At 40.9% G+C, this 24,396-nt stretch overlaps 1 protein-coding gene across 2 annotated transcripts in view; it reads left to right on the top strand.

Moving 5' to 3' along the window:
* Nucleotides 1-24,396, top strand: part of PPP3CA (protein phosphatase 3 catalytic subunit alpha) — a 165,098-nt gene that overhangs the window by 106,579 nt on the left and 34,123 nt on the right. For both annotated transcript variants that reach the window (XM_088524015.1, XM_088524017.1), the window contains exons 3-6: nt 4,581-4,705; nt 13,205-13,316; nt 14,258-14,403; nt 16,635-16,774. In XM_088524015.1, the coding sequence (XP_088380141.1) occupies nt 4,581-4,705; nt 13,205-13,316; nt 14,258-14,403; nt 16,635-16,774 (523 nt within the window). The remainder of the gene's footprint in view (nt 1-4,580; nt 4,706-13,204; nt 13,317-14,257; nt 14,404-16,634; nt 16,775-24,396) is intronic.

Here is a 24,396-nt window from a genome sequence, read left to right on the forward strand (position 1 = left end):
TGCCTGCCTCGCACGGAGACCCACGGTGCCTGGGGCTTTCCCTGCGGCCCCCGGCACTTCCCTGCCTGCCCTTTCCTCAGGGCTGCAGGTGGCCCCTTCAGGGAGGCTGCTCTTCCTTTCAGGGAATATTTCTCCTGAGGAAAATGCATGACTGCAGTTTGCTGCTGATACCAATTCCACTGTGGTGAAGTCATCAATTTTGCATTCAATGATGGAAAGAAAAAGATAGATGGAAGGCCACTGTAATGATGTTAGATAACTTGAGATGAATATGAATGAGATCCTGCTTCTTTTGGAAGTATGAAGCTGTGATATGCTATGGACTTAGTGTACCAAACATTTGTGTGAGAGCCCAGTGTGTTAAGTGTAGTAGATGTTTGCCTTAGCTGATATGTTACCTACCAAGCTGCGTGAACGATTCTGACTTTAACTTGAGTATGTAATGAAGTCTGCAAGTTCTTTAGACCTCCCTTGCAAGCAGAGACAGAATTACATAACTGTAAAGAAGAGTATTTAACGTAACCACTGGGTTTATCTTTTGAAATGCTTTGTGGAACAGCCACAGATGAAAATGTTTAAACTTTTTTCTTTTGCTTCCTCTTTTGCCTGCCTTCTTGCTCTCCAAAAAGGAATGAAAAAAAAAATCTCAGCCTTTGGTAATTAATTAAAACAAAATTGTGTGCCACACACAAAACCTGCAGTGCTTTGTTTCATACAGTTGTGGCAACATATGGTACTTCTCTAACATATGCACACTTGGAAATAAAGCTCCCTCAGGCTTGAGGATTGAGAAGCATGACTTGTACCCATGACTTTTTCTTAAATCTTGGAGAAAAATGAGCCTTCTGGCTGAGAGCTGCTGCCTTCAGGAGCAGCGCCGTAGCTGAGTGGGAGAGACCTGACAGATGCCAGGTAGAACATGGTAAGACCTGGCCTGGGGCCTAGTTCCCAGGCCAGGCCTGCAGGCAGCCGAGACACGTGCTGGCTTACACGCTGCGCTTGTCCCCTTGGCACAGGGCTCACCTAGGACTGGGTGTCTTTGGAAGCTGTGGAAGCCCATGCTAAGCAGTGGAAACGGATGATGGAGTGTTGCAGATGTGCTCCAAATCCGTGGGGATGTGTGAAGGTGGGAGCATAATCTCTTGACACTCAATTTATTCAGAACGGACACATGGAATTTTCCTATCAGGCTGCGCTGTTCAGCCAATTAAGGCTGTGCATGGAAAAGGAGCAAGTAAGTGCAGCCAGCATATGCAAATTGCTGCGTATAGAAAATGCCTCAGTTGGCTGTGTTTGATGTACTGTGCATATAACTTTTGTTCTCAGTGTGCAGCTGACGTGGAAATGGCACAATTGGAAAAAAACTATGCGTTGAGCTGCACGTAATGAAGGGAATCTAAGTAATCTGGACAGCATTTTGAGGCATTTTGTTTGTGGCAGCAGTCATTGCAGTCTGAAGCAGTGCTCTGGCGCTTTGTTTTCTATAAATAGGCTGGCAATAGCACTGCTAAGCCTTGGGCTTCCTCCAATCCTAGTAGAATTTTAACGCAGTAGTTTCTATTTCACTGCTGCTTGTTCCTTTGATGTAATCAGAGGCAGATCCTCTCAGTGAAGCCATTTGAAGCGTAAGTTAATTTCCATTAGGGCGACAATTGGAAAAAAAAAAAAAAAAATCCTCCTCCTGTTCCCAATGTCCATTTTTGTAATAAAGTAGTGTTTTACACGCAGTTACAGTGAATTATATTTGGGAAGTTCTGGCCCTCTGGTGTACAGCCCAATGGATTTCAGTTGGAAGGAGCTGAATTCAAAGTCAGGATTGACCAAGCTGAACAAGCAAAGAAGACTTCAGAAATAAGATTTCTCCAATAATTACATGAGTCCTGTGCATTTAAAAACACACACCCCTCCATCAGATTTGCTAAAAACTTCCTTAAAAGTCCCTAAGTAAAAAGTTGTTCTTACAGCTTCTGGCTGCAAGAATGAACTCGGTTCAGGGATTTCGGGGATGAGGAGATGACTTTAAAAGAGTTATAGAAGGATTCTTCATATAGGGTAGAGTGAGCTGCTGGAGCTTGCTGTGTGGGAGGTGGAGGTTCAGCTAGGCCAAAAAAGCAGGTAGGTTTAAACTACAGCTAGAGTTGCACTGTGCGCAGTTCTTCAACTGCCAAACAAGAACCCCTGTCGAGATGAGATTGCAAGCTGGACACTAAAGGGAGCTTTTAGGTGTCTGTACTAGAACCTGGCATGGATAAGATCCTTAAACTATTTCATGCAATTCTAGGGGTCTGACTGTCATAAATTAAATCTGAATATTAATGAATGTTCTCTCTCCAGTTTTATCAACTGATTTTATGCTTTTTATGGAACTACTTGAATAGCTTGGAAAGGTTGGACTTAAGGGGTTTCAAATTGGTGTTTTGTGTGTGTTTTTTTTTTCTTTCTCTCTTGTTCTTTGCTTCTTATCTGTGTTTTATTTTATTCTATTTCCACTTTTTTCTGCATGTGTTTCTGGGAATGCTATCAAGTGTAAGAAGGATAGGTACTATGTAAAATACCTGGAGTTTCCATCAGCTATTAATTCAAAGGTGGAAATGAGAATTTTAACTCATGGCTTACAGGGCTCTGTTTTTTGTGTTTGGTGTTTGCTCCCCCACCCCTTAACTGTTTTGCTTTCTGTTTTTCTGGTTTGTGACAAATTTGCTGACATATAGCTGCTTGGAGAAAGCTTTTTAACCTTTGATTTCTTTTTAGGGGTCTCAGTGCTTTTATACGGGCCTGTACACCTGTTTCCCCAAGAAAAGTTCATGTTTCTTTATGCTTTGGTGAAAGAGCAAAAGTAGTATCCAGTTAAAATCTTTCACTCTTGTTCAACTTAATGTTTTTTTACAGTTGGAGCAAATGGAGGCGGGCGATCATTGCTAGAACTGTACAGTTATGTAACTAAAAGCTTCTCTATGAGGAGTCAGGAGAGCAGATTGGTTTGGCCATCAATACATGAAGTGATTTTCATCTTCCCACAGTGTCCATGCAGAGGAGTACAGTCAAGCATAGCTGTTGGCTCAGTGGATTTCTGGGTTCAAGCAAAACAGGATCAATTTTTTTGTATATGGCATGTATTTTTCTAGAGAAACAGGTTTTATATTAATAAAATACTATTTATTTTGGATAATTAATGGCAGTTATTTTTTTTAGCTAGGAATCCAAGCTCTTGATGGCTTTCAGCATGAAGACTCTCATCTAATACTCATGGAAATTAAGGAAAGAGAAGATTATGCAAAGTGATAGTGATGTTTACTAAAGTATATGTAATTTTAAGGGAAAAATACCCTGTTGTTATTATAGGAAGATTCTCAGCTAGCCAGTATTCATGAATTGTGTCAGTAGTTTCACATAAATATTCATAACAGCAGTGACTGCAAGCTGAATGTTTTTTGCTACATTTTACTGATTTTAGGTTTTGTATGCTGTGCAATATGATAGTAGGCCCATTGTTACTGTGTGTATGTGGGGAAAAAAAAAGTGATTTAACATCTTGTTTCCATATAAGGAAATAATATAATGTGACACTGCTGTCAGTAAAGACCATGAAATACGGATACTGTCTGCCTTTCCAGTTTGTTGGATTTGGTGTCACAGCTGCTGTATAGTTCTCATATACACGTGGAGAATTGACTTGAGTTTTACTGTGGCATGAAGTAGTTAGGAGGTTCACTCATGCTTGGTGTGACAAGATCTCTGCCTGAATTTCCACCTAAAAGCTAAAATGAGGGCATTGCTTGAATACAAAAGCTTGAACCATTGCATCAAAGAGGGCATCCAAAGTCCATTGAATTTATCCTAAATGGAAATAAGAGGTGGTATTGCTGTTGCAGGGTGAGGATAAGGTTCTCTCTCCTTAAGCTATTCAGTCTCTTCATAATTCTTGTCCCTGGCTGCCTGTCATCTCTGCCGGCCATGGTTTTACAGACCTGCTGTTTTTAGACAAGTAACTTGATGAGTTGTGTGGGATTAAATAGAGGGATAAGGGTTACACAAGAGAATGCTATTTCTCATGCTTTAAGACGTGCTTTGGGAAAGCGAGCAAGCCACTTCTCTCTCCAGTTTCTTCAGGCCTCGGTGAGACTGGAAGTCAGAAGTTTGTCAGTTTGGCCAGTGGCTCATATGGGACTGACATACTGGGCTTTCTGTGGAAGGTCTCCTAGAGTTTGTCTGGGTTTGAGAATGGGACCAAAGAAGAGATGTTGCTTCAACATTTTTCATTTGTTATCTTACCATTGTCAATATTGTGTGCCCACAAGGCAGTGGGAGGATGAATAGGTATTTGTAAAAATAAACATAGGTCAAATTTGCCTAACAGCTCTCCTTTAATTAGCTGATAGTCTTTTACGTACAAATATGGATGCATATAATAGAAAAAACAGCCTCTGAACAGCTTCCAGCTCTCACTGGTCATTTAACTAGAGGGTGAGACACAAAATTGTCGAAAGTGCATTTGTTATGAAAGCGAGTGACTTCTGAATGCATGTGTCTGAGATGGTCTTAGCATAGTGAAACTGAACATTACTCTTTGTTTCTTCTAGTTTGTGGAGACATCCATGGACAATTTTTTGACTTGATGAAACTGTTTGAAGTGGGAGGTTCTCCTGCCAACACGCGGTATCTCTTCCTGGGGGACTATGTGGACAGAGGGTACTTCAGCATTGAAGTAAGTTCCTTTTTTCTCTTTTTGGCTGTGAAACTGCTTGCAGCCTATTATGTGTGTGTTAACAGTATAGTTTAACCAGCTCAAGATTACCTAAAGTCCTTGAGGATACCTCTGTGAAAGACAGAAGTCCATGTTAAATGTCACTCTTGGGGTTTTCATAAAGGTTGTGTAGTATCCAGCCAAATCCCATGGTGTGTCTGTGCAGGAGAGCAGCAGAACTTAGTTCTACTAGTGACCATCCAAAGAGGGGGGAGAAGGCAGCCTCCTCTGCAGCACGTATGAGCTAAAGGGAAGGAAGAGACCTGAGCTAGTAGAAAAAGAGATGGGCAAAATGGATGACAAGACAGGTTAGTTTGACTGTCTTGTGGGTGGAAGGTCTAAGAAATATGGAACACCTAAGTCCATCATTCCAGTGCTCATAAACCAGATTTTTTTAATTTTCTGTGCTCCGTTCTGCCACGCTGCTCAGCTTTGCAAACTCACCAGGTCCATGATTGGCAAAGAAAAACAGTTTTGTTCAGCCAGGTTGACAGCTGAGCTAGTCACTGAACACTAACTCAGGAACATTCACAGCAGCTTTTGAGCTACAGCTTGGCTCTTTTTCTCTGAAAAGTTCAAGCTATAACTCTTTTACTTCAGGGAGAAAGTTGTTACCTATTAGAAGCAGAACAGATCCTATGAGAGGAGGCTGTATATTTGTTACTAGCTAATGCTGGCAGCATAGAAGAACATGTGCCCTCCTACCTATTTACATACAACAGTGAAGGCAGACTGTGGCATCTTAGTACATTGTTGTCGTACTAAAGCTACAAACTAAGCATACAAACAGCTGGTTACTTGCAGTGTGTTTTTTGAAATGGATTAGTGCATTATCCTGGCAATTTTGTATTCACTTACAAAGAGGATGCTTATTTTTAAGATTCTGTAAAACCTCTTGTGATTTATTAGTTCATTTTAAAATGAATCTTCAGAAGTGGCACATTCTACAAGTAGAAATATGTACTTCCAGTTCAAATCTCCAAACACTTGAGCACTGCAAGGTTATCTTGTCTATCTGTTCTAAGTCATGTTTAGACTGGTCTCATAGCTAATCTAGTCAGGATTAAGTTCCTTTGAGCCCCTCCAAAACAACGCTTGTTCAGGCCTTTCCTCGTGCCACGTGTGGCTGCTCTTGCCCTTGCCTGCTCCGTGCTGAGCAGGGAGCTCTAGCCTTATTGTCTTAGGTTCGCATGCTGGACTCATGGGGAAGGTTGGAGTTGGGCCATCCAGGCTTTAACTCACGTGTTGCTGAATCTTGAAACACTGTTTTCACTTCTGATAGACTAGCTCATGTCTCCTCCAGATTTGGACAGAGCCAATGTCCTATCAGGAAGATGAGAGTTTTTTCTTCACTTGTATATGTGCTTTCATATAAAAAATAGAACAAATTTTTTGCTTCAGCTTGAAAGTGTGTGTCTGAATTTGCCAAAAAATCACTCCAGGGCTACTGCTGATTAAAGAAGAGAACAAGTTATATAACACAAAATGAAACAAATTGTTTGTGTTAAAAGGAGAGCAGAGAAAATAAATCCCTTAATTATTCATTTAATAATCTGCACATATATATTTAGTAAATTATATTCTGTGGTTAGATTTTGCCATGGTTTTTCACTGAAGCAGTGCTGGCATCTGTCAGCATAAAGGAAGGGTCTGAATTGTCATTTCCTTTATCCCTTTTTGTATTTAGGACTCAAATTACTGTATCTTTGGTCACATAACCGATTGTCCCCACCTGTCACCTTGATGAAGGACTGCCTTTACAAAAACAGGCTTCTGTTTTATGAGAATAGTTGGAGTTAGAGCTGTGCAGTTGGGCATAAGCCGCTGACTCTGTAGCGCAGGAAGTAGTGCCGAGGAAGGGAAACGGGCGAGGATGCCATTTGGCAGCTTGCGGGGCTGCTCCTGGTGGCAGAAGGGGGCCTGAGTATGTCCAGCAGGCCCCAGCTCTGCCCATGTTTTGAGCCTGCTTACAAGGCAGGGTGCTCAACTCACCTGGTCTCAGTACATATTTTCCTGTGTCAGTTGCCCCGTGTACTTGTGAACTGTTTATCTGCTGCACTCCCCTTTCTGCCCATACAGACATTGCAGCATTGGGGTTTTGCCAAGACAGTGGGTTAAGTAGATGGTCCAAGGTACTAATCATCAGTAATATAAGCTTTAAAAAATCCCTTCAATTGCTGTATGACGCTATCTAGCGTAAAACTGACACCATTGAGCATCGACCGAGCTGAATTCTGACAGTGGGCGAGATAATCCTGTCTGTGGGCTGCAAAGCATTTGGGATTCTTCTGGATGAAAGCTCCCATATAATGTAAGCTATTATCATTAATATCAGAAGAAGAAGAAACTGCATAAGGTAGGTGGAAGGCATTTGCTAATGCAGAGGGGGAAAAGAGAAGTATTTGTATAAGGCACTCAGTAGAAACGACAGTCCTTGCCCTGTAGAGCATCTAAAGGCTCACTTAATCCTTCACACGTGTGCCCTGTTTCACCAATTGGAGTTAGTCAGTGCTTGGACAGAGAGAGTTTTATGTCTTTTAAGATTAAGATGTTGCAGGATCAGAGTTGCTGAGGCAGGTGGCAGGCAGATGGATCAAACAAAGAGCTGGAGTGAGACAGGACACTGCTGCTTGGCCTGGGCCACTTTTCTATCCCCAACTGTGCTCGCTTTTCCATTTGACCATCAGGCAAAGCCTGAGCAGTTTCTCTTTTGGAAGAACAGTCTGGTGCAAGTGCCGAGTCTGATGGAGCACACTTGTTTCCTCCACTCAGTAACTGGTAACTTTGCCATGCTATGCTTGTCCCAGGGCTTGGACTCCACAATAGAAACCTGAGGTTTCACTTTGAAACAAGCTGACAGTGATGGGCAAAACAGCCCCAAATGATCAAACCAGAGAGCTTTTTGAAAAATCCGAGGGATAGTTAGAGCAGAGCATAAGTGATTCTGCAGAAATGGGTTCTAAGAAAGGATGGTGTATCTGAGTCTGAAAACTCTGTTGAAAGTGAGATATAAATGCCCTGTGGTGGAGAGGAGTATACTTACAGACTGTTCTTCAGCAAATTATTTGAAAAATGACACAGTAAATAGCAAGTGTAATATTATACAAATGAAGTATTGGGATTTTCCTACTCAATCCCACCTACATACAGGTTTAAATTTTAATTGTATATTACAAGGTTCATCTTGGTCATTTTTGACAGGGCAGATAGTTAAGATAATGCATATTAAGCCAAAATTCAAACCACATAAAACTGATGTTGTGTTTGGATGTTCAAAATATGCATGCTTGTTCATTTCCCCAAATGGAAATGTTGAAATTACAGAAAAAGAAAAACTGGTTTTGTGTTATGTTTCTAGAAAGAGCCAAGTGAGATGTTTGAAGAGAGTCTAAACATCAGGAATTGCTTTGTCAGACGCAGAATCTGGTGCTTTTCTGTGAACTTCCAGAAATTAGTAACTGGTCTCAAGAAAGCAAATGCACATGGTAAATTCTTGTTAGTAAACTGTGGATGAGGCAGATGCTGGTTAAATTGTGGTTATCATCTCCCAAGTCCACGTGCATTTTCTAGACCTCTGCTGGAAGAAGGAACGCTGTCCAGCTTTCTCCATTACTGCATTGTGTCCATGTTTTCAATAATCAGCTTCATGTAAAGTATCTTTGGCTAGTGCGAACAGTTTCCCAGGAAAGTCAGTTGCTTTTTTTTTTTTTTTTTTTTTTTTTTTTTTTTTTTTTGCAGAGAATATACTAGTATTTAATTATCCTAAATTTCCTTGCCCTACTTAACTATCTGGCAATAGCAGATATGTTTCCTTGGATCAATAATTTGCATGTTGTAAGATCTCCATGTCTGCTGGGGATGCTTCTCAGAGCCCGAATATTCCCTGTCCTCAGAGCATGCCAACATCTCCCTTTGGATGCAGGGAGAGACTGTGGGCCGGTGCCCAGAGGTGACTTGCACCGCTTGCCCTCACTGCTTCCCTCCCACTGTGTGGGACCCGCTTTCACAGCTGGCGCAGGGCACAAGGATCAGCAAGGAGAGCTAGGAACTGGTGCTTAGATAGCACTGACTAAAGTGCTAATGAGAGGAGAAAGAAAGGGGGAAAAAAAAAAAAAAAAACCTATTTAGGGTGCACTATTTAAGTTTGCTTTTAAATCGAGATGTTCCAAAGGGCTGAATGGGAATAACGTGTCTGATCCCTAATAAAATAGGGCAAGTAGCAGTGTTTCGTATGTGATGATTTGAAATAAAGTCATTTGAGAGACAAGCTAGAAGAGTTGTTTCAACAATTAAGTCATCAGTCTAGAGCTGATGAAGTACCATGCAAGTGTCAAAACAGGATCCTAAAGCAGCTTGGGAACATGCAACAGATTTTTTTTTTAAATGTCATTCTGGCATAATATGAGAAACAGCTACTCCACAAAAAGTTGATTTCCACAGAGTAGGCTTCTACACAGTAACCTCTACATCCATGGGCACTGGTTTTAGAAAGGTGCAGAACAGGTAAAACAGAAGCATGGAATTCTGCTGAACCAGAAGTTGTCAGTGAAGAAACTCTGGTTGCTCTAAGTGCTTTCTTATCTCTGTTCTGCAGCAGAGCCTAAAGGGAGGAGATTTTTCTTCATTCCCTGAGAGCTGGCAACTGCAGAATCAAAGCCCAGCCGCAGTGAAGGCGATGCGATACTATATATATATATTTTTAACCTAATGCCAACATATTTGCATTGCTTGTAATTATTTTGGTTACAAATGCAGTGTATATTTATTTGCTCCTGAAATAAAAGGCATAATAAATATTCATATCAGGAGTGTGAATGCAGTTAAATGTGTAAAGGCACATACTTTCTGTTGGGATAGCTACTCCGCTTTAGGGAGCTGGATTTCTGCAAGGTGCTGTGATAGGGTAATTATTTCAGTGCAGCTAAAAGTAGTGCAGTTTTCATACTTGGGCATGGTCTGGGTTAGTTATAGCATGAACAAGCCCTGTTAAGATACTATGCCCTTGCTTGCAGAGCATCTCTAGTGATGAGTAGCTCAAATGATCCTTCCAGTAGGAAAGGTTACTGTACTTGGCACAGTCACAAAGCCAAGAGCAAGCGCAAGCGTGTTGCAGGTGTTGCTGTGCAGTGGATGCAGTCCTGTGGTGACAATCTGTTTTTCAAGGTTACCTGTGACTTCAGGCCTGTGCAGGAGGTCCGGGGGTTTGGATTTCCCTTGCAGAAGGTGCCACTGTTTCAAATCGTAGGAAGGCTCAAATGCAGCCTGTAACTAGAGAGTTAAATCCCTAGTCACTCTTGACAGTGCATAGCTTTGGCTTATGTGGTACTTCATTTCCCAGAGCATTTTTTCCTCATGGTGAGGATGCCTGGAGCCTCAGCAGGAAAACAGCCCGAATGTGGGAGCTGAGAGGTAGTTCAGCTCTTTACTCAGAAACCTAACGTAGCTGCCAGTTCAGTGACAAAGGCACCAAGCGCATAAGCTAGAGAGGCAGTACCATTTGTTCAATACCAAGAGGTAAGAAGTGAGACAGGCCAAAAATAACCTTAGGAGAGTCCAGATTATAAGGTTACTGCTGTGCATTTTTGAAGGGTCATAATGATATCTAATAGAAAAACATAGAGGAAAATAAAAAGAAGGCTTTTAAATCTTGGTCTTGGGAAGCAGCATTACTAAATAGTCAGAGATTATATGCCCTCATTTATCACACAGCTAAGTGATGGTGAGACTGTTCAGTTTGATTTAAAGGAGAAGAAAAAGCAAACGAAAACAGCATGCAAAGCATACTTAAAATATAAAACCAGAATGTCTTGGCTCACATGGAAAGAAAGCAGTTTGCTAATTAGTTCTTGTCAACCAATATGCTATTATATCACTAAATTTTTGAGCAGAAAAAGGAGAGAGGGGGGGAAAAAAAAATACAACTTACCTAAACAAAGAAAGCCTTAAATATGTTTCCGTGTAAACAGAGTTTGGACGATGGGCTTAAAATAATTGCATCCTGGCATGGGGGCACAGATCTCTCGGGACTGCAGTGATCTTGGCAACAGCTTCTTGGCTACTTTGTCTTTGGGTGTCATGAATCCTTCAAAGGGAACCTGAGGGGGGAAAAAACAAGTGAATGTAAGGTGATTCTACCCATAAATGAGAACCTAACACCAATATGATAAAATTTGGAGGCTTTCCTCATTTTTTCTGCTTCCCCAATCTGGACAATATTATATATAACAGTCTAAATGCTTCTTTACCCCCTGCCAAGATTTTATACCTTCAAGAATGAAAGTAAAAATCTTAGTTACAAAGGAACTCTTAAACCAGTCTCTTTTCCCAATAAAGCACTTCACTTAAGCACTGGTCATTATGCCTTTTTCAATTATAAGGTGATTTGGCAGGAGTAGAAGCCTTGGGGTAACTTAGATTCAGCTTTAGAAGCTGGAACTCCTCTCGCATGAATGGAGGCATCATTTGAAACTTCTTGTCTCACAATGTTTGCATCAAGTTTTGAGTGAAGCAGGAGATTCAGGGAAGCTGAAGGTTCCAGCAGTATTTGGAAGAATGATGAAGCCAAAAAGTTGTCCGCAAGCTCAGAGTTTCACTGCTTTTGCACTGAAGCCTAAGCCTCTTCCTCTGTGCAAGTGAAATCCTCAAAGCGCAGTCAAGGTCGTGCCGGCACAAACTGCACAAAATGTTCCCTAGGCACACTGCTCTTTCAGGCTCCGGCTGTAGCTGATGATTCCTGTGCCCTAACAACGCAGTTGCACGCCGGATTATAGAGGGGCGATTCCCCTGGCTGCTTGACACCTCTTCTCCTGTCCCCAGGGCAGCCATGCTTGCGAGGCTGAGGCGGCAGCTCGGAGGCTGCCCGTGTTTGCAAGTGAGAGGACCCGTCTCCCAGGTCCTGCAGGCCGCCCTGCCCTTCACTTTTAATGTGTTCAGCTGCCTCCAAGCCCTCACAACAGAAATCCCAGAGTGCAGACAGACGATCCAGATGTTTGCAGGCAATAAATTCAAGACCAGCTGTGGCACTGTAAAGCGCCTGCTGGCACGTGCTTATCCGCAGCGAATATGAGTTTTGGCACAAGCAAAGCAGCATTGCTGCTTTTCCTAAGGGCGAGGATCACTGAGCGAATGAAGAAGCAAAAACTAAACTGTTCAAGAGAGACTAGCAGAAATACTGTATTTCTTCTTTGGCAAGAGGTTCTGAACAGTAGAAGGAAATTCATTACTGTACATGCTTAGAGGAATTAAATTGATCAAAATAGTGCCTTTGCTCTAAACAGAACTGCTAGGATAAGTATGTTCTGGGACTCCCAGCTATTGATTATTAAAATAAAAAAAAAAAACACAGATTTTTGTCAGTGAATGAAGTAGGCTGTTGGTAAAGCAGTTGCATGTGTAAGTGTTAAAGCTGAATGTCTTTTTTTTTCTTAGGTAGCAGTTAGGTCACATGTAAGAAAGGAAGGAGTCGGAGCAAATGTTCAGAACAGTTTTCCAGCTCACATTTTCTGTCATACCATAGACTTTACATTTCTGCACTAAAAGATGAGAAGAGCTTATCAGCTTCGCAGCAGTAGGGAGACTGAGCCTGCAAAGCGAGGCCGCTGTTCTCATGCAGAATCTTACACAAGTATCTGACTTGTGTGGCAATGTAGGTTTTTTAGCCAAGTGCCTGACTAGCGTAGCATTGGATAAATGGTAAATATTCTTGCAATTTTGCTATTTTGTTAAGAATCTTCTAATGCTTTTGGCATCATTGCTGTATTAGTGCAATTTTCAAAACAATTTTTAATCAGAAGATCTTGAGAGATCTGCGCAGAGGTCAGCCCCACTATGTCCTCTATTTTTTTTTTTTTTTGTCTTTAACAGACATGTCTGAAAAGAATGTCATCTCAAATAGAAATCTGCTCAAAAGACAAAAGGCTCTGCAGCAGCTTTGTAGTAACCTACCTTTGTAGTAACCTTGGCTGTTTGTACAAAACAAAATTGAAAATGAACAAAGGAGGTGTGCAGTGCAAGTATGCATGTAAAAAAAAATTGGTTGTATCGGAAGCTAAGGTATTTCCTGAAATATAAGCTAAATAGTTCTAGGGCAGCCTTTCGTTTAGGTGACGAAATGCAGTTCTGCTGCTGAAATTGTTTCCAGGGGCATTTCAGTGTGCCCTGCCAGGTGGAGCACAGGGGTTTTGCTGAGACACCCAGCAATGCTGCTTGACAGCCCTTATAGCTGAAGGTAATTTAGGAGTGAATGCGGAAATGCAAATGAGTGAGAAGGCAAAACTTTATTAAAATAGGGTAATCCTGGTTTCCACCAGTGCACGTTAAACTGCAGGGAAATGCTTGCCTGGAGTATATGAACAGTTAATTTTAGAAATGATAATAATTTTTTTTTCGCATGCAACACTTTGTTCTTTCTGTTGACATAAGTGATTGAATTATGTAACTGTTTCTCCTTTTTGTTTGCAGTGTGTGCTGTATCTGTGGGCCTTGAAAATCCTTTATCCCAAAACACTGTTTTTACTTCGTGGGAATCATGAATGTAGACATTTAACAGAGTATTTCACATTTAAGCAAGAATGTAAGTCTTTTTGTCCCAACTCCCTTTTCAATAGCTCAAGGTGGCTATTTAGTATTTGCTTGTAGCTTCCTGTATTTCAGAATTTGCAGTGTCACAGCTGCGGCTCCCGAGAGGATGGGGGCTCGCTCCAGGGTGGCTGATGGGAAGGGCCAGGAGCAGGAGGAGTCAGGGAGCACCAAGAAGATGTTCTGGAGAGCTGCTTGCCCCTTTGTGGCCCGGGGCAGCACTGCGTGGCTCTGGAATTGCCTTCAATTTGTCAGGATGCCCTTTCTGAAAGGAGTTCCTTTCAGCGTGGCAAGAAAGGATACAGTGACACGGAAAAGCTCATTAGATGTAAAACTTGGCTTGCCCAATGAAAAAAATCTGTGTTACTTTAAGCTGCCATTATTGCCATGAATCCGCGTTCCCTTCTTAGCATCGGGGATAAAGGAAATGTTAATTGGCTCAAAGGCTTCATGGTTTACTGACTTTAATATGCATATTGGTAAATTAACATTTCTGCTTTATTGTACCACCTCATTCAATTCATAATGGCATTTCTGTAGATAATTAATTAAAAGGGAGTGGGTTAAAGTTCTGATTGCTTTATAGAGAGCTCTCTTTGAGCTATAATGAAGTAGATGATAACCATTCAACAGATTTTTTTTTTTTAAGGCTTGCTGTGTAAATTTCATAGACTATAATAGTATGATAACTTAATTAAGCTTTTTTTAGAGAAATTATAATAAATTTTGCAGTATTTTTATTATTAAAAATCTAAACATTTTTTCTGCAAGTAAATAACAATTTGAAAGAATGTTTTGGATGAAACAAGCTTTGGTACAGTCCTCAGCACAAGAAAGAACATTGGAGAGCCAGCTTAAGATATTAGGCACTATCTACTTATTTTTTGTATCCTCTCAAATGTTGATGGCACTTTCCATTATCTTCATCTTTGAAAGGTAAAATCAAGTATTCAGAACGAGTATATGATGCCTGCATGGATGCCTTTGACTGCCTTCCCCTGGCTGCTCTGATGAACCAGCAGTTCCTGTGTGTACACGGTGGCTTGTCTCCAGAGATCAACACCTTAGATGACATCAGAAAAGTAAGTCTGAGTAGTGCTGCGGTTTAAGGGAACGGTTAATCACAACAGCTAAAACCTGAATCTGTCACTGTTCTTCTCTTATGGAAGATGCTTTTATGCCGTTTTGACATTTACGATGACATTATCACCTTTTAAAGGTCTTTCAAAATCAGAGAACGTAAAAGGATATGCTGCAATTAGTCATATTTTATTGAGGAGAGGAGATTTTCAGCATCCAATAAAACACAGAATTATCATCTTTGCACATGGGGAGGGAACTGCATTAGGTAAATGAGTATTTAGGAGCAAATGAGTGTAAAGTTGCAATATATTGTTTCTTGTAATTATTGTAATAAATTCTAGCACATCGTGAGAAAATTTTGTAATGATTCCTTGTGCATTTTCTTGAAGAGAAAAAAGATTGAAAACTCTAGAAAACCTCATACTACTTAAAAATATAATAAAAAAGGATAATATGATGCAACCAGTATGATTCAACAGTACTATTTGAAAAAGAGTCAAGATCTTCATTCTCAGTAGGTTCTGCCAAATTTTTAATGATACAACGCTTGTGAGTCCACAAGTTGTTTAATTGAGGCTTTGTAACTTAAAGTTAACACTTGTGGTCTGAAAAGAGTTTCTTATAAATCTCATAATGGTTCAGAGATCATTGTCAAACATGTTTTATTCTCATATAATCCAGTTTTGCTGCACATTATCATGTATTTTTTTCAAACACCTTGGTTAAATATCTGTATTTCTAAAATGAGGCATTTAACCATCCATATTACTGTTTCTAGCAGTAAAGATTTTCATTTTTCATATGCAGTTTGAAATTTCTAAATATGAATATGCATTTACCTCAAGCTTTAAAGTTGCTGAAAAATAATTTATATTCCAAGATAAATATGTATTTGCTTAAGAAGTGAATATGCTTAAAAAAAAAAGACATGTTTTGGTTTAAAAGCAATTACAGGAAGACATTATCTGCACTTTTTAAATTGCTGAATATAAACTTCTGTTTGTGAGGTGAAGGTTCAGTGTTTCATGAAACTAAAATATTCTCTAATTTAAAAATTAGCTGGGCTTGCAACAGCGTAATGGCAGATTAAAATTTTTTAGCACTCTGATTTGAGATTAGGGTCATTAACATCTTTGCCTTTCTTTGTCTGCTAGCAGATTTATTCATCTTTGGCAATCAACAGGAAAGTGGTTTGCATATTCATGAATTGTTGTTATTTAATTGAGATGGATTATAGTTATAAAAGCATGAATTATTTAAAGGACTGCAATAAGTTAGAAGTGTAGGTAGGCTATGAATATTTTATGACAAAAATGCAAAGTTAAAATTGTAGAGGTCTGTTACTAAAACTTCTTAATTGAGTGCTGAAAACATGCGAAATTGCTTCTTTCTGTTTGAATGTAAGCTTAAAAAACAGTATGCGACTAAATCATTGCTTGAGCTTCCTGGTCAGAGCAGAGAAGGCAATAGACTGCCAACCTGATTCATATGTTCATCTTAGCAATGGGGTTTTCTATATTAAGGGATTCTTGCAGAAAAATACTGGTTGTTAATATTCCCAATTTTATTATGCTGCATTTTATTTGCAGTATGATTTTTTTATCATTTGAAATTTTTAATATCAGTGGTCAGCTAGATAGAGGAATTTTTAGGTGTTCAAATAAAGCTAAGGTTTCCGTTAATGAGAGCAGCAAGATTTTCATGGCAAGATCCAGAGATGCTACCTTCTTTCTTAAATTTAGAAAACTATAATTGAATGAAAATGAGAATTTTGCTTTGAACTAAATATTGCATTTTTTCCTGAAATTCCATGCTCCATAAATTGAATGCCACAGTGCTTGACAAATAATGAAATACAGAAATGCCCTCTTTTTCTCCTGTTTTCCATATAGATGCTTTTAAAAAGAGGGTTTTTTTAATTAAAAAAAAAAAAGAAAGAAAAGAAAAAAAGAAAGAAAAAATAACTTGCAGAAGACAATGTACACAGAATGGGAATTGACAGTATTTCTCCACTTGCAGGTAGATCTATTCCTGTCAGTGTTAGCAAGAAGCGTGTAACTGCTACTCTAAATCCAGCGCCTTGGAGCTGCCAGCCGCTCGCACCTGAAACAGAATGGTTTGGGCCTTAGCTAGGCAGCCCGTGGTATTGAAAAAAGCAGCTTTTGCTTCTGTGTTTCTATGGGATGTAGTTGAAAGAAGTTAGTATTTCTTTGTCTCCTTTTTTTCTTAGTTAGATCGATTCAAGGAACCACCTGCGTATGGACCCATGTGTGACATCCTGTGGTCAGACCCATTAGAGGACTTTGGCAATGAGAAGACTCAGGAACACTTTACTCACAACACGGTCAGGGGCTGCTCGTACTTCTACAGGTGAGCGTTGCTTGTGCGGCGCAGGGCCGCTCTGTGCACGTGCGTGTTCTGTGGCGCCGTACTGACGTGTGCCTGGCGCGGGGGCGCTTCCGTGCTGGCTTGGCTGCTTCTTGTCTTCTCCCTGCAACCTGGAAACCCCAAAGGACTTGATTTCATTCACTGAAGCCTGGGTATTTTGGTTATCTCTAATCTTGTAAGTTAGGGAGTAAACATGGCCCTTGATAAAAGTGGGAGTGTAATTAAATTTCTAGTTTAAGAATTTTAGGTTAGTTTTGAATTCAAGGCTAGTTGAAAGCTTGTTTTTTTGTTTGTTTGTTTATTTCATTTTTTCTGCAGGGCAGTAAGAATCATGAAAGCCTGTGCTGAGAGATGTGTGATGGATTTAAATTCTCTGTGACTGTACTGAAAGGCAAATGTTTAATTTACTCAAGAAACTTTGAGCAGGAAGCAAATTAAAATGCAAGTGTGATTTCCCCACATGTACAGACTTAATTTTTTTTCCAGATTTATCAAACCTTTGCTCACATCTGAGACTTTTTTTTAAAAAAAAAAATCAGGATTTGAATGGTATTGGTTAAAAGGGTGTTGGTGGGTAAAAGAGCTAAAGTGGAGACAAATGCCTGTATGTTATTGCAGACCCACATACGGACTTAAATGAAAAGATATCAAATGGCAGTTCAATTCTGAAACCTTTTCATTCCATTAGTGCTTATGCTGGTGAAATGTAAATCTGAGAATATTCCCGAAGAACAAAAGTAATGGGTCCAGGAGCATCCAAAATGAATTTGGAGTTAATTTGGGACCATTTAAGGGGGGCAGTCCTTTCTGTTGTTTTGCTTAGTGATGATTCTGCAGCTCTGTTGGGCATGGTTTCAGTGTGTCCCTGTAAGTGTATAGAGCCAGAACACTGTCTCTCTGTTCCCTCCCATACGTTAAAGGAGAGTATTTCTGTTCCCTTCGTGTTTGCAGATGGGCAGTAATGGCCTTGTGCCACCTCTGCTTCATGGGCACACGTGGCTTCATCTCCATTGCCGGGGTGGCCTTTAGGCCCATACAAGCTGGGGGCTCCCTGCCAGCACCCTTGAACTCGTAGTGGAGAACCCCTCAAGCACCTCTTTTCTCCTGACCTTGTCTGATGGGGCTGTATTACGCTATGGACCGTGCGCTGATTACATTGCAGACCTCGCCTTTGCAGGGGTATTTTGGTTGGTTTTTGGTTGCAACAGTTCACAAGCAACTTACAGGGATGCCAGGGCAAGGAGACTGGCAGGGGGAGAGCTTAAGTGGCAGAAGGTAGAGAAGTGGTTGAAATGCTAAGAGGCTGTTGCACCTTTTGAAGGGGACAGTTGTGCTTCAGCCCTCACCAGCAATGTGCAAACCCAGCAGAAGTGGGGATTCACCTTTTCGGTTACCTTGCCCTGAACAGCGCTGAACTCAGCTGTGTAGTGCTGGGGACAAAGTGAGTCAATGGCTCCAGCCAGTAACCAGGAGGTGAGGCCACCAGCTGTGACCTCGGTGTTGGTAACATTAGCAGAAAGGTAGCAGGTGGTTTGGCTTGTAGTAATTAGTTTTCTGGGACCTTTCTTTGAGCAGTAATTGCTCCAGCATGGCAGGGAGGGGGAGCCAAGTCACCTGCGCTGCAGCTGGTGCTGGCAGCCCTCAGCCCTTGCTGGAAGGAATGCAGCCGCCTCAGATGGATGGAGTCACAACACGCTCCGTGTTGTGTGTGTTGAGTCTCGTCATGAAAGAAAGTGTCCAACTGTTGCGAACGATTGATCTGTGCAGAAATGGGCTTATAACTGTGAGGGCTAAAATCATTCCTTCTCTTTTGAATAACACCAATCTGTGTGCCTGGAGCTTGCCCAGGGCTCCCAGGCACCCATCACTGCAAGCGCTGAGTAATGGTGGCGGCAGTGGCATGAGCCACCCTCAAAGTGGAAAATAGTGGCGGCCTGATGCCTAGGTACAGGGCTTGTTGTATGCTGCAACAACTTGTAGGTTTTAAGGGTTTTTTATGAGCTATGTTTCTCAAAAACACTACAAAATTTCCCTAGAATATATACCAGTTTTCCCCTGAAAATACAGAGATGATAGATCAAGTCCCTGTCCTGCTTCCTACTCAGGAAAGGAGGTATTTCAGGGAAAAGTGAAAAGAAGAAATAAATGTCATCTAATTGTTAGGTAATATAACAAGGAAGTGAAACTGGTGATGCTGGCAGATCAGTGACTTAGTCACGTTTACCTAAGATTGTGCAAGAGCAATTGTTGCTCTTAAAGCAAGTATCTAATTGCTCTTGAAGTTCACTAATCTGCTTGCCTAGTTAATAATCCCAGGCAGTAAATTTCCCATGGTGTGTTAAGCATCTAATTTTGCCTGCCTCGTCTAGTTTCTTCTTGAGCAAAGTGGTGACTCTTTTTCGAATGGTAAGTTTGGTTAGTGAAGAAATGACTTGGTTTACGCAGTCATAGAATCATAGAATGCTTAAGGTTGGAAGGGACCTCTAGAGGTCATCTAGTCCAACCCCCCTGCACATGCAGGGTCACCTAGAGCACGTGGCACAGGACTGCGTCCAAGGGGGTTTTGAAGATCTCCAGAGAAGGAGACTCCACAACCTCTCTGGGCAGCCTGTTCCAGTGCTCTGTCACCCTCACTGTTAAGAAATTTTTCCTTAAGTTCCTGTGGAACTTTTGGTGCTTCAGTTGTGGCCATTTCCTCTAGTTCTCTCGGTGGCCACCACTGCAAAGAGACCAGCACCATCCTCTTCACTTCCTCCCTTGAGGTACTTATAGACACTGCTCAGGTCCCCTCTCAGCCTTCTCTTCTCCAGGCTGAACAGGCCCAGCTCCCTCAGCCTCTCCTCATAGGGCAGATGTTCCCAGGCCCCTGATCATCCTTGTGGCCCTGCGCTGGACTCTCTCTAGCAGCTCCACATCCCTCTTGTACTGTGGAGCCCAGAACTGGACACAATACTCCAGATGTGGCCTCACCAGGGCTGAGTAGAGGGGCAGGATCACCTCCCTCGACCTGCTGGAGACGCTCTTCTTAATGCACCCCAGGATCCCATTGGCCTTCTTGGCCACGAGGGCACACTGCTGCCTCATGGTCAACTTGTCATCCATCATGACATCCAGGTCTTTCTCCAGGTCTGTTAGTCATATCCCAAATGGAAAGTTTAAAGATCAGGAATCATATTTATAGGAAAGATTTCAAAGATGCATGTGAGCTCAGGAAAATGATTTTGAGATGATTAAGATCTCTTAATTGCAGGAAATAATTGTAGTAAATAATTTCCATTTTATAAGGCATGTTCATTGTAATGGCAAATGAGAGCAACTTTTCTGTCATGCAACATTGTTTCTTGCAACAAAATATGATGAGAAAAATTACTTTAATGATAATACGGTGTTCTGTGTACATACCACATGTTAATAGGACTTTCAGCTTAGTATTATATTAAATCTTTTCATCCAAAATTCTATTTGTTTGTGAAACCACTTGTGTTAACCACTTAGGAGTATGAGCTCGGTATATTTGGGAAAGTATAAAGAGCTTTTCGCTTTTAGGTGACCACTCAGATATGGCTTAGGGAATTTCAAACTGATCAAGCTTTTATTCAAGAAATTTCCTTTGGAGGATGAGTTGTTGAAACTTACGGCCAACATCAGTTCTTGTGATCATAGGTCCAACTTCCCTTTTGGAGAGGTAAAGAATAGGTTCCTTTTTTTTCAATGGTGCTGACAGTGAGCAATTAATAAATGTCTTTCAAATCCAGTAGCGTTTCACCGTGTGCATTTAAAGACCCATGAAAATAGCAATAATGTAATGTGAGTGAAAAATAGATGTGAAATTTGAGGAATCATTGCAAATTAAGTCCTTTGCACCTCAAAGTGAACAAGCAGGAACAGCTGTAAGATTTTGTTTCTCCTTTTCTGAAATTTAAGCTTATATAACCTTTACTGTCTTGGTCTTGTTATCTTGATGCAGTTTCATGCCAGTAAAAATAAATAATGGAATAACAGTTGTGTGAATTAGTTCTTAGTTATGAGTGAAGTGCAGAACTTCTCTCATCCATCCATGTATGTATCTTTTCTCACTGGCCAGAAAGCTTGGAGAAGTCGGCTGGTGCCGTGTCAGCTGCTGCTAAGTTGGAGATGCAGCCGGTAAGCGGGTCCAGGCCAGTGCTGTGGCACAGGGGAAAGCTCTGCTCTTGCATCCCCTCTGGGATTGAGAACAACCTTGTTCCTGTAAGATTTACCAGATGGGTGCAGAATAAAAGTGTTTTTTCATCACAGTCGAGCAAAGTTACGATGCGCATGCCCAGTCCTACCCATGAAAATTGCAATTGGCTCCATGCCTGACTTGTTTAATTTCCTTTGTGCTAAAGCTCTGGTAAAGAATTTTTGGAGCTTGGTTACACTACTAAGTTAATTAGCAGTGTTTTATCCTACATAAAATGTACCAAGGGCTTCCTATCAGGACTAAGCACACGGGCAAGCTTAACACGAGCCTTATGCGATCATTATGCATATAAGACTAAATGACTGTTAACAAGAGCACGAGGGTTGCAAGCCTGGCCAAAGTCTTCAGTGGCTGTAAAACTTGAGCAAATAACTCGGGAATTACTGCCAACTTTAAGTTTTAGCTTCCTGGGTTTTGTAAATGAGCTTAATATTGGTTCTTGAGGAATGCCGAGATTTGTAAAGTTGTTTGGCTTTTGACTGCATTTTTATATTTTTCAAAAGCAACAAAAAAGAAATCATCAGCAGTGGCACAGAGCAGCTTACCTTGCAGACTCCTGTACAAGTGTCTTTTGCTGGCCTGGGAGAGAGGGGAAATGCTCTGGCCTTGCAGGTGCTCATAGACAGAAGAAGAATTTGGGCCCTGCCAGCATGTCAGTTCTGTGGTTTGCCTGCACTCTTAAGTGAAGTGTACATATACAATGACTAACCTATGTGCTGGAAAGGTTTTCAGTTTAGGGGATGAGGCATAGTTACTTCTTGCATATTTCACGTACTCACATATTTCTTAGTATCTTGGGAATACAGGGTGGGGAAGTTTAGTCAGGCCGTTTGATGTACCGAATAAGTGCAGAAGACCCATGCTCACAAGGTGACTATGCCCATGCTAGGGTGGTCTTGAAGCGTAAATACGCTTTTTAGATACATAATAAGTTTTGTTTAAAGAATTTATTATTATATGGAATTGTTGATTTTTAAAATAATTTAGTGTTAGTCAACACATTTATTGAGGTTTTATTTATTGAGAGCTTAACTTTGCCTACTGTTATGTATGTGTTTTATGTACACACGAACCTGTGAGAAGGACTTGAGCGTTCCTTGGCAGCTGGGAAAAGCCAGCAGCAGGCTAAAATTACATACAACTGAGGGTTTGCTGTAGGCAATATTTTTTCCAGTAATCACTGGAAAACCAACTTAATTTTAGCAATGTATTGTTTTCTCTTCAAAACTTAGTGATTGTTGTACAAAATATAGGTCAGCATTTGTGTTTTTAAAATAAAAAAAAAAGTTTGAGGAATTTCAGTAAAAAATGATGCTCAAGTAGGGAATATAATCACATATTCTATCACATGTTATCTTCTGTGGAAGATAACATCTTTCTGACTTCTCAGTGGGGTATTTGGTTGTTTCTGAGTCACTCTCTCCTGTGATTCAGCATGACACATGAAGTGCAGGCAGCAGGCAAGGCCCTTCTGGTGGAAGGGCCTGTTGCGTGGGGGTTTCTTATTTGTTTGTTTTCCCTCTTCACCAAATGTTTTATTTTTGGCCGAATTGCAATCTGGACCTTGCAAAGGCAAGGAGGAGAATGTTTCTGGAAGGGAAGCAATTATGAAAACTGGTTGGGAGCTGGCCAGAGCTCAAGGTCTTTGGTGTAAAAGTTATTTTCTAATACCTTTTGGCAAGATAATTGGGTTTGGGGCATCTTGTGTGATTTTGCTGTTGCTTTACCTGGAGGGCTTGCAGAGATCCTGGCTTCCAAAAGAGGAGAGCTTTGGGATTTCTCATACTTCTGAGTTTTCCTCTCCAGATTGTTAGAGGATATTCAGAAAGAGAAGGGGAGCCTGATTAGAGGCATCTGTTGAATAAGAAATTTAGTTGGAGGAGGAGCAGACTGAGGTACTGTCACAGTTGTATGGCATATATGGCAGTAGAATATAGCTGAAAACTCTGCTTCTCCCTAGCCCCTTCTTCACAAGTTGCCAAAGCAGAAAATTGAAGTTATCTTGCGCTTTTGGAATGAAAATGCCCAGTAAAGCACTTACAGGGTAGCGGTCTGGGTGATGTAGTGCTTGCTCATTATGAATGTCAGTTTATTCACTTGGAGAAAGCACTTTTTTCTCAGAAAAGATAGCAACCAGAGTTTCTGTAAATGCTTGGAAGACTATTTGACAACTCTGTTATTCTAAGTAATGGAGTCCGTGGAATCTGAAAAAGAGTCAAATTCTGCTCATAATAGTCTCTTTTCTATGAATGTATGACGAATAAGAAAGTTAAGTCAAAGAATTATTTTAGAAAAAAAAGAGAGGGAACTTTTGTACTTACCTTTCAAATGGAAAGAAGTACCTATCATGTCTATTTAGAAGCATTTTTACCACTTCATTATAACTGCTTTCAATGCAATACTTAACATGGCATGAAAAGAATACTATGGGGAAAAAAAAGTAATAGGTCAGACATTTTCAACAGCTGCGCTGATAACGAACATAATCAACTGTCTATCAGATTTTTTGTTATGCACCCCAATTTTTAGAAGTTAATGTAAAAATTCTTAAACAAAATGTACCATAAGTCTACATTTAGTCACAATTAATTATGGAAAGAAATGAATGCAAATGAGTTCTCATTTGCCAGTGGTTTGAATGGCAGCCGTTAGCATTTGAGATCAGTGCAGTTGCCAAAGCCACATGGCACATGGTTTGGGAGTTTAAGCTGTTTTATAATGGCAATTTTTTTTAGACAATTCCCGAGAGCAAACCTGAGCATGAGAGCTGCAGGAGACTGGTCGTGCCTGAAACCGGCTACGTACCTCTCCATGGGCCTTGGGGCCGCAAGCTGCAAGTGGCTGCTGAGCTTCAATGTGTCCAGAAGCCTTGGAAGCAAGCAGAGACTTCCTTTTGGGGACCTGAAGGAAGATGATGCATTAGGTTACATTTTATTTTTTTTTTCTGAATTTTCATTTCTCACGCATAAAGTAAGAAACTGATGGGGCTCCTAATTGGTTGCAGGAGGTTTTGGAATATGGTCTGGGAAATGATGGCTGGGACAGCTGTTTTTTGTATAATGTTTGGTTGTGATAGATAGTTTTTAAAATTTGGTCAGTAAATTTAAGAGTATTTTTTACTACTGGGAGAGCAGCTTCTCTCTCGCTGTTACTGCATGATTGCATCCGGTCATCAGATACTGCAGAACGCTCTGTGCTCTTGCCACCATCTTTGATGATACCAACAGTCCCGTAACGTAATGCCTCTTTGTGAGTTTGCCTTACAGATTCAGACACTTGGCGAATTCATTATTTATGGGCACACTGTGAGTGTGTCGTGCTACTTAACTGGCACAGAAGTGATTATGGGACTCCTTTCCTTCACCCTATTGCTCCTTCACTA

The sequence above is a fragment of the Tinamus guttatus genome, unplaced genomic scaffold, assembly GCF_059628265.1.
Source record: "Tinamus guttatus ecotype Peru unplaced genomic scaffold, ASM5962826v1 Tinamus_guttatus_pri_ptg000202l, whole genome shotgun sequence".
Lineage (NCBI taxonomy): Eukaryota > Metazoa > Chordata > Aves > Tinamiformes > Tinamidae > Tinamus > Tinamus guttatus.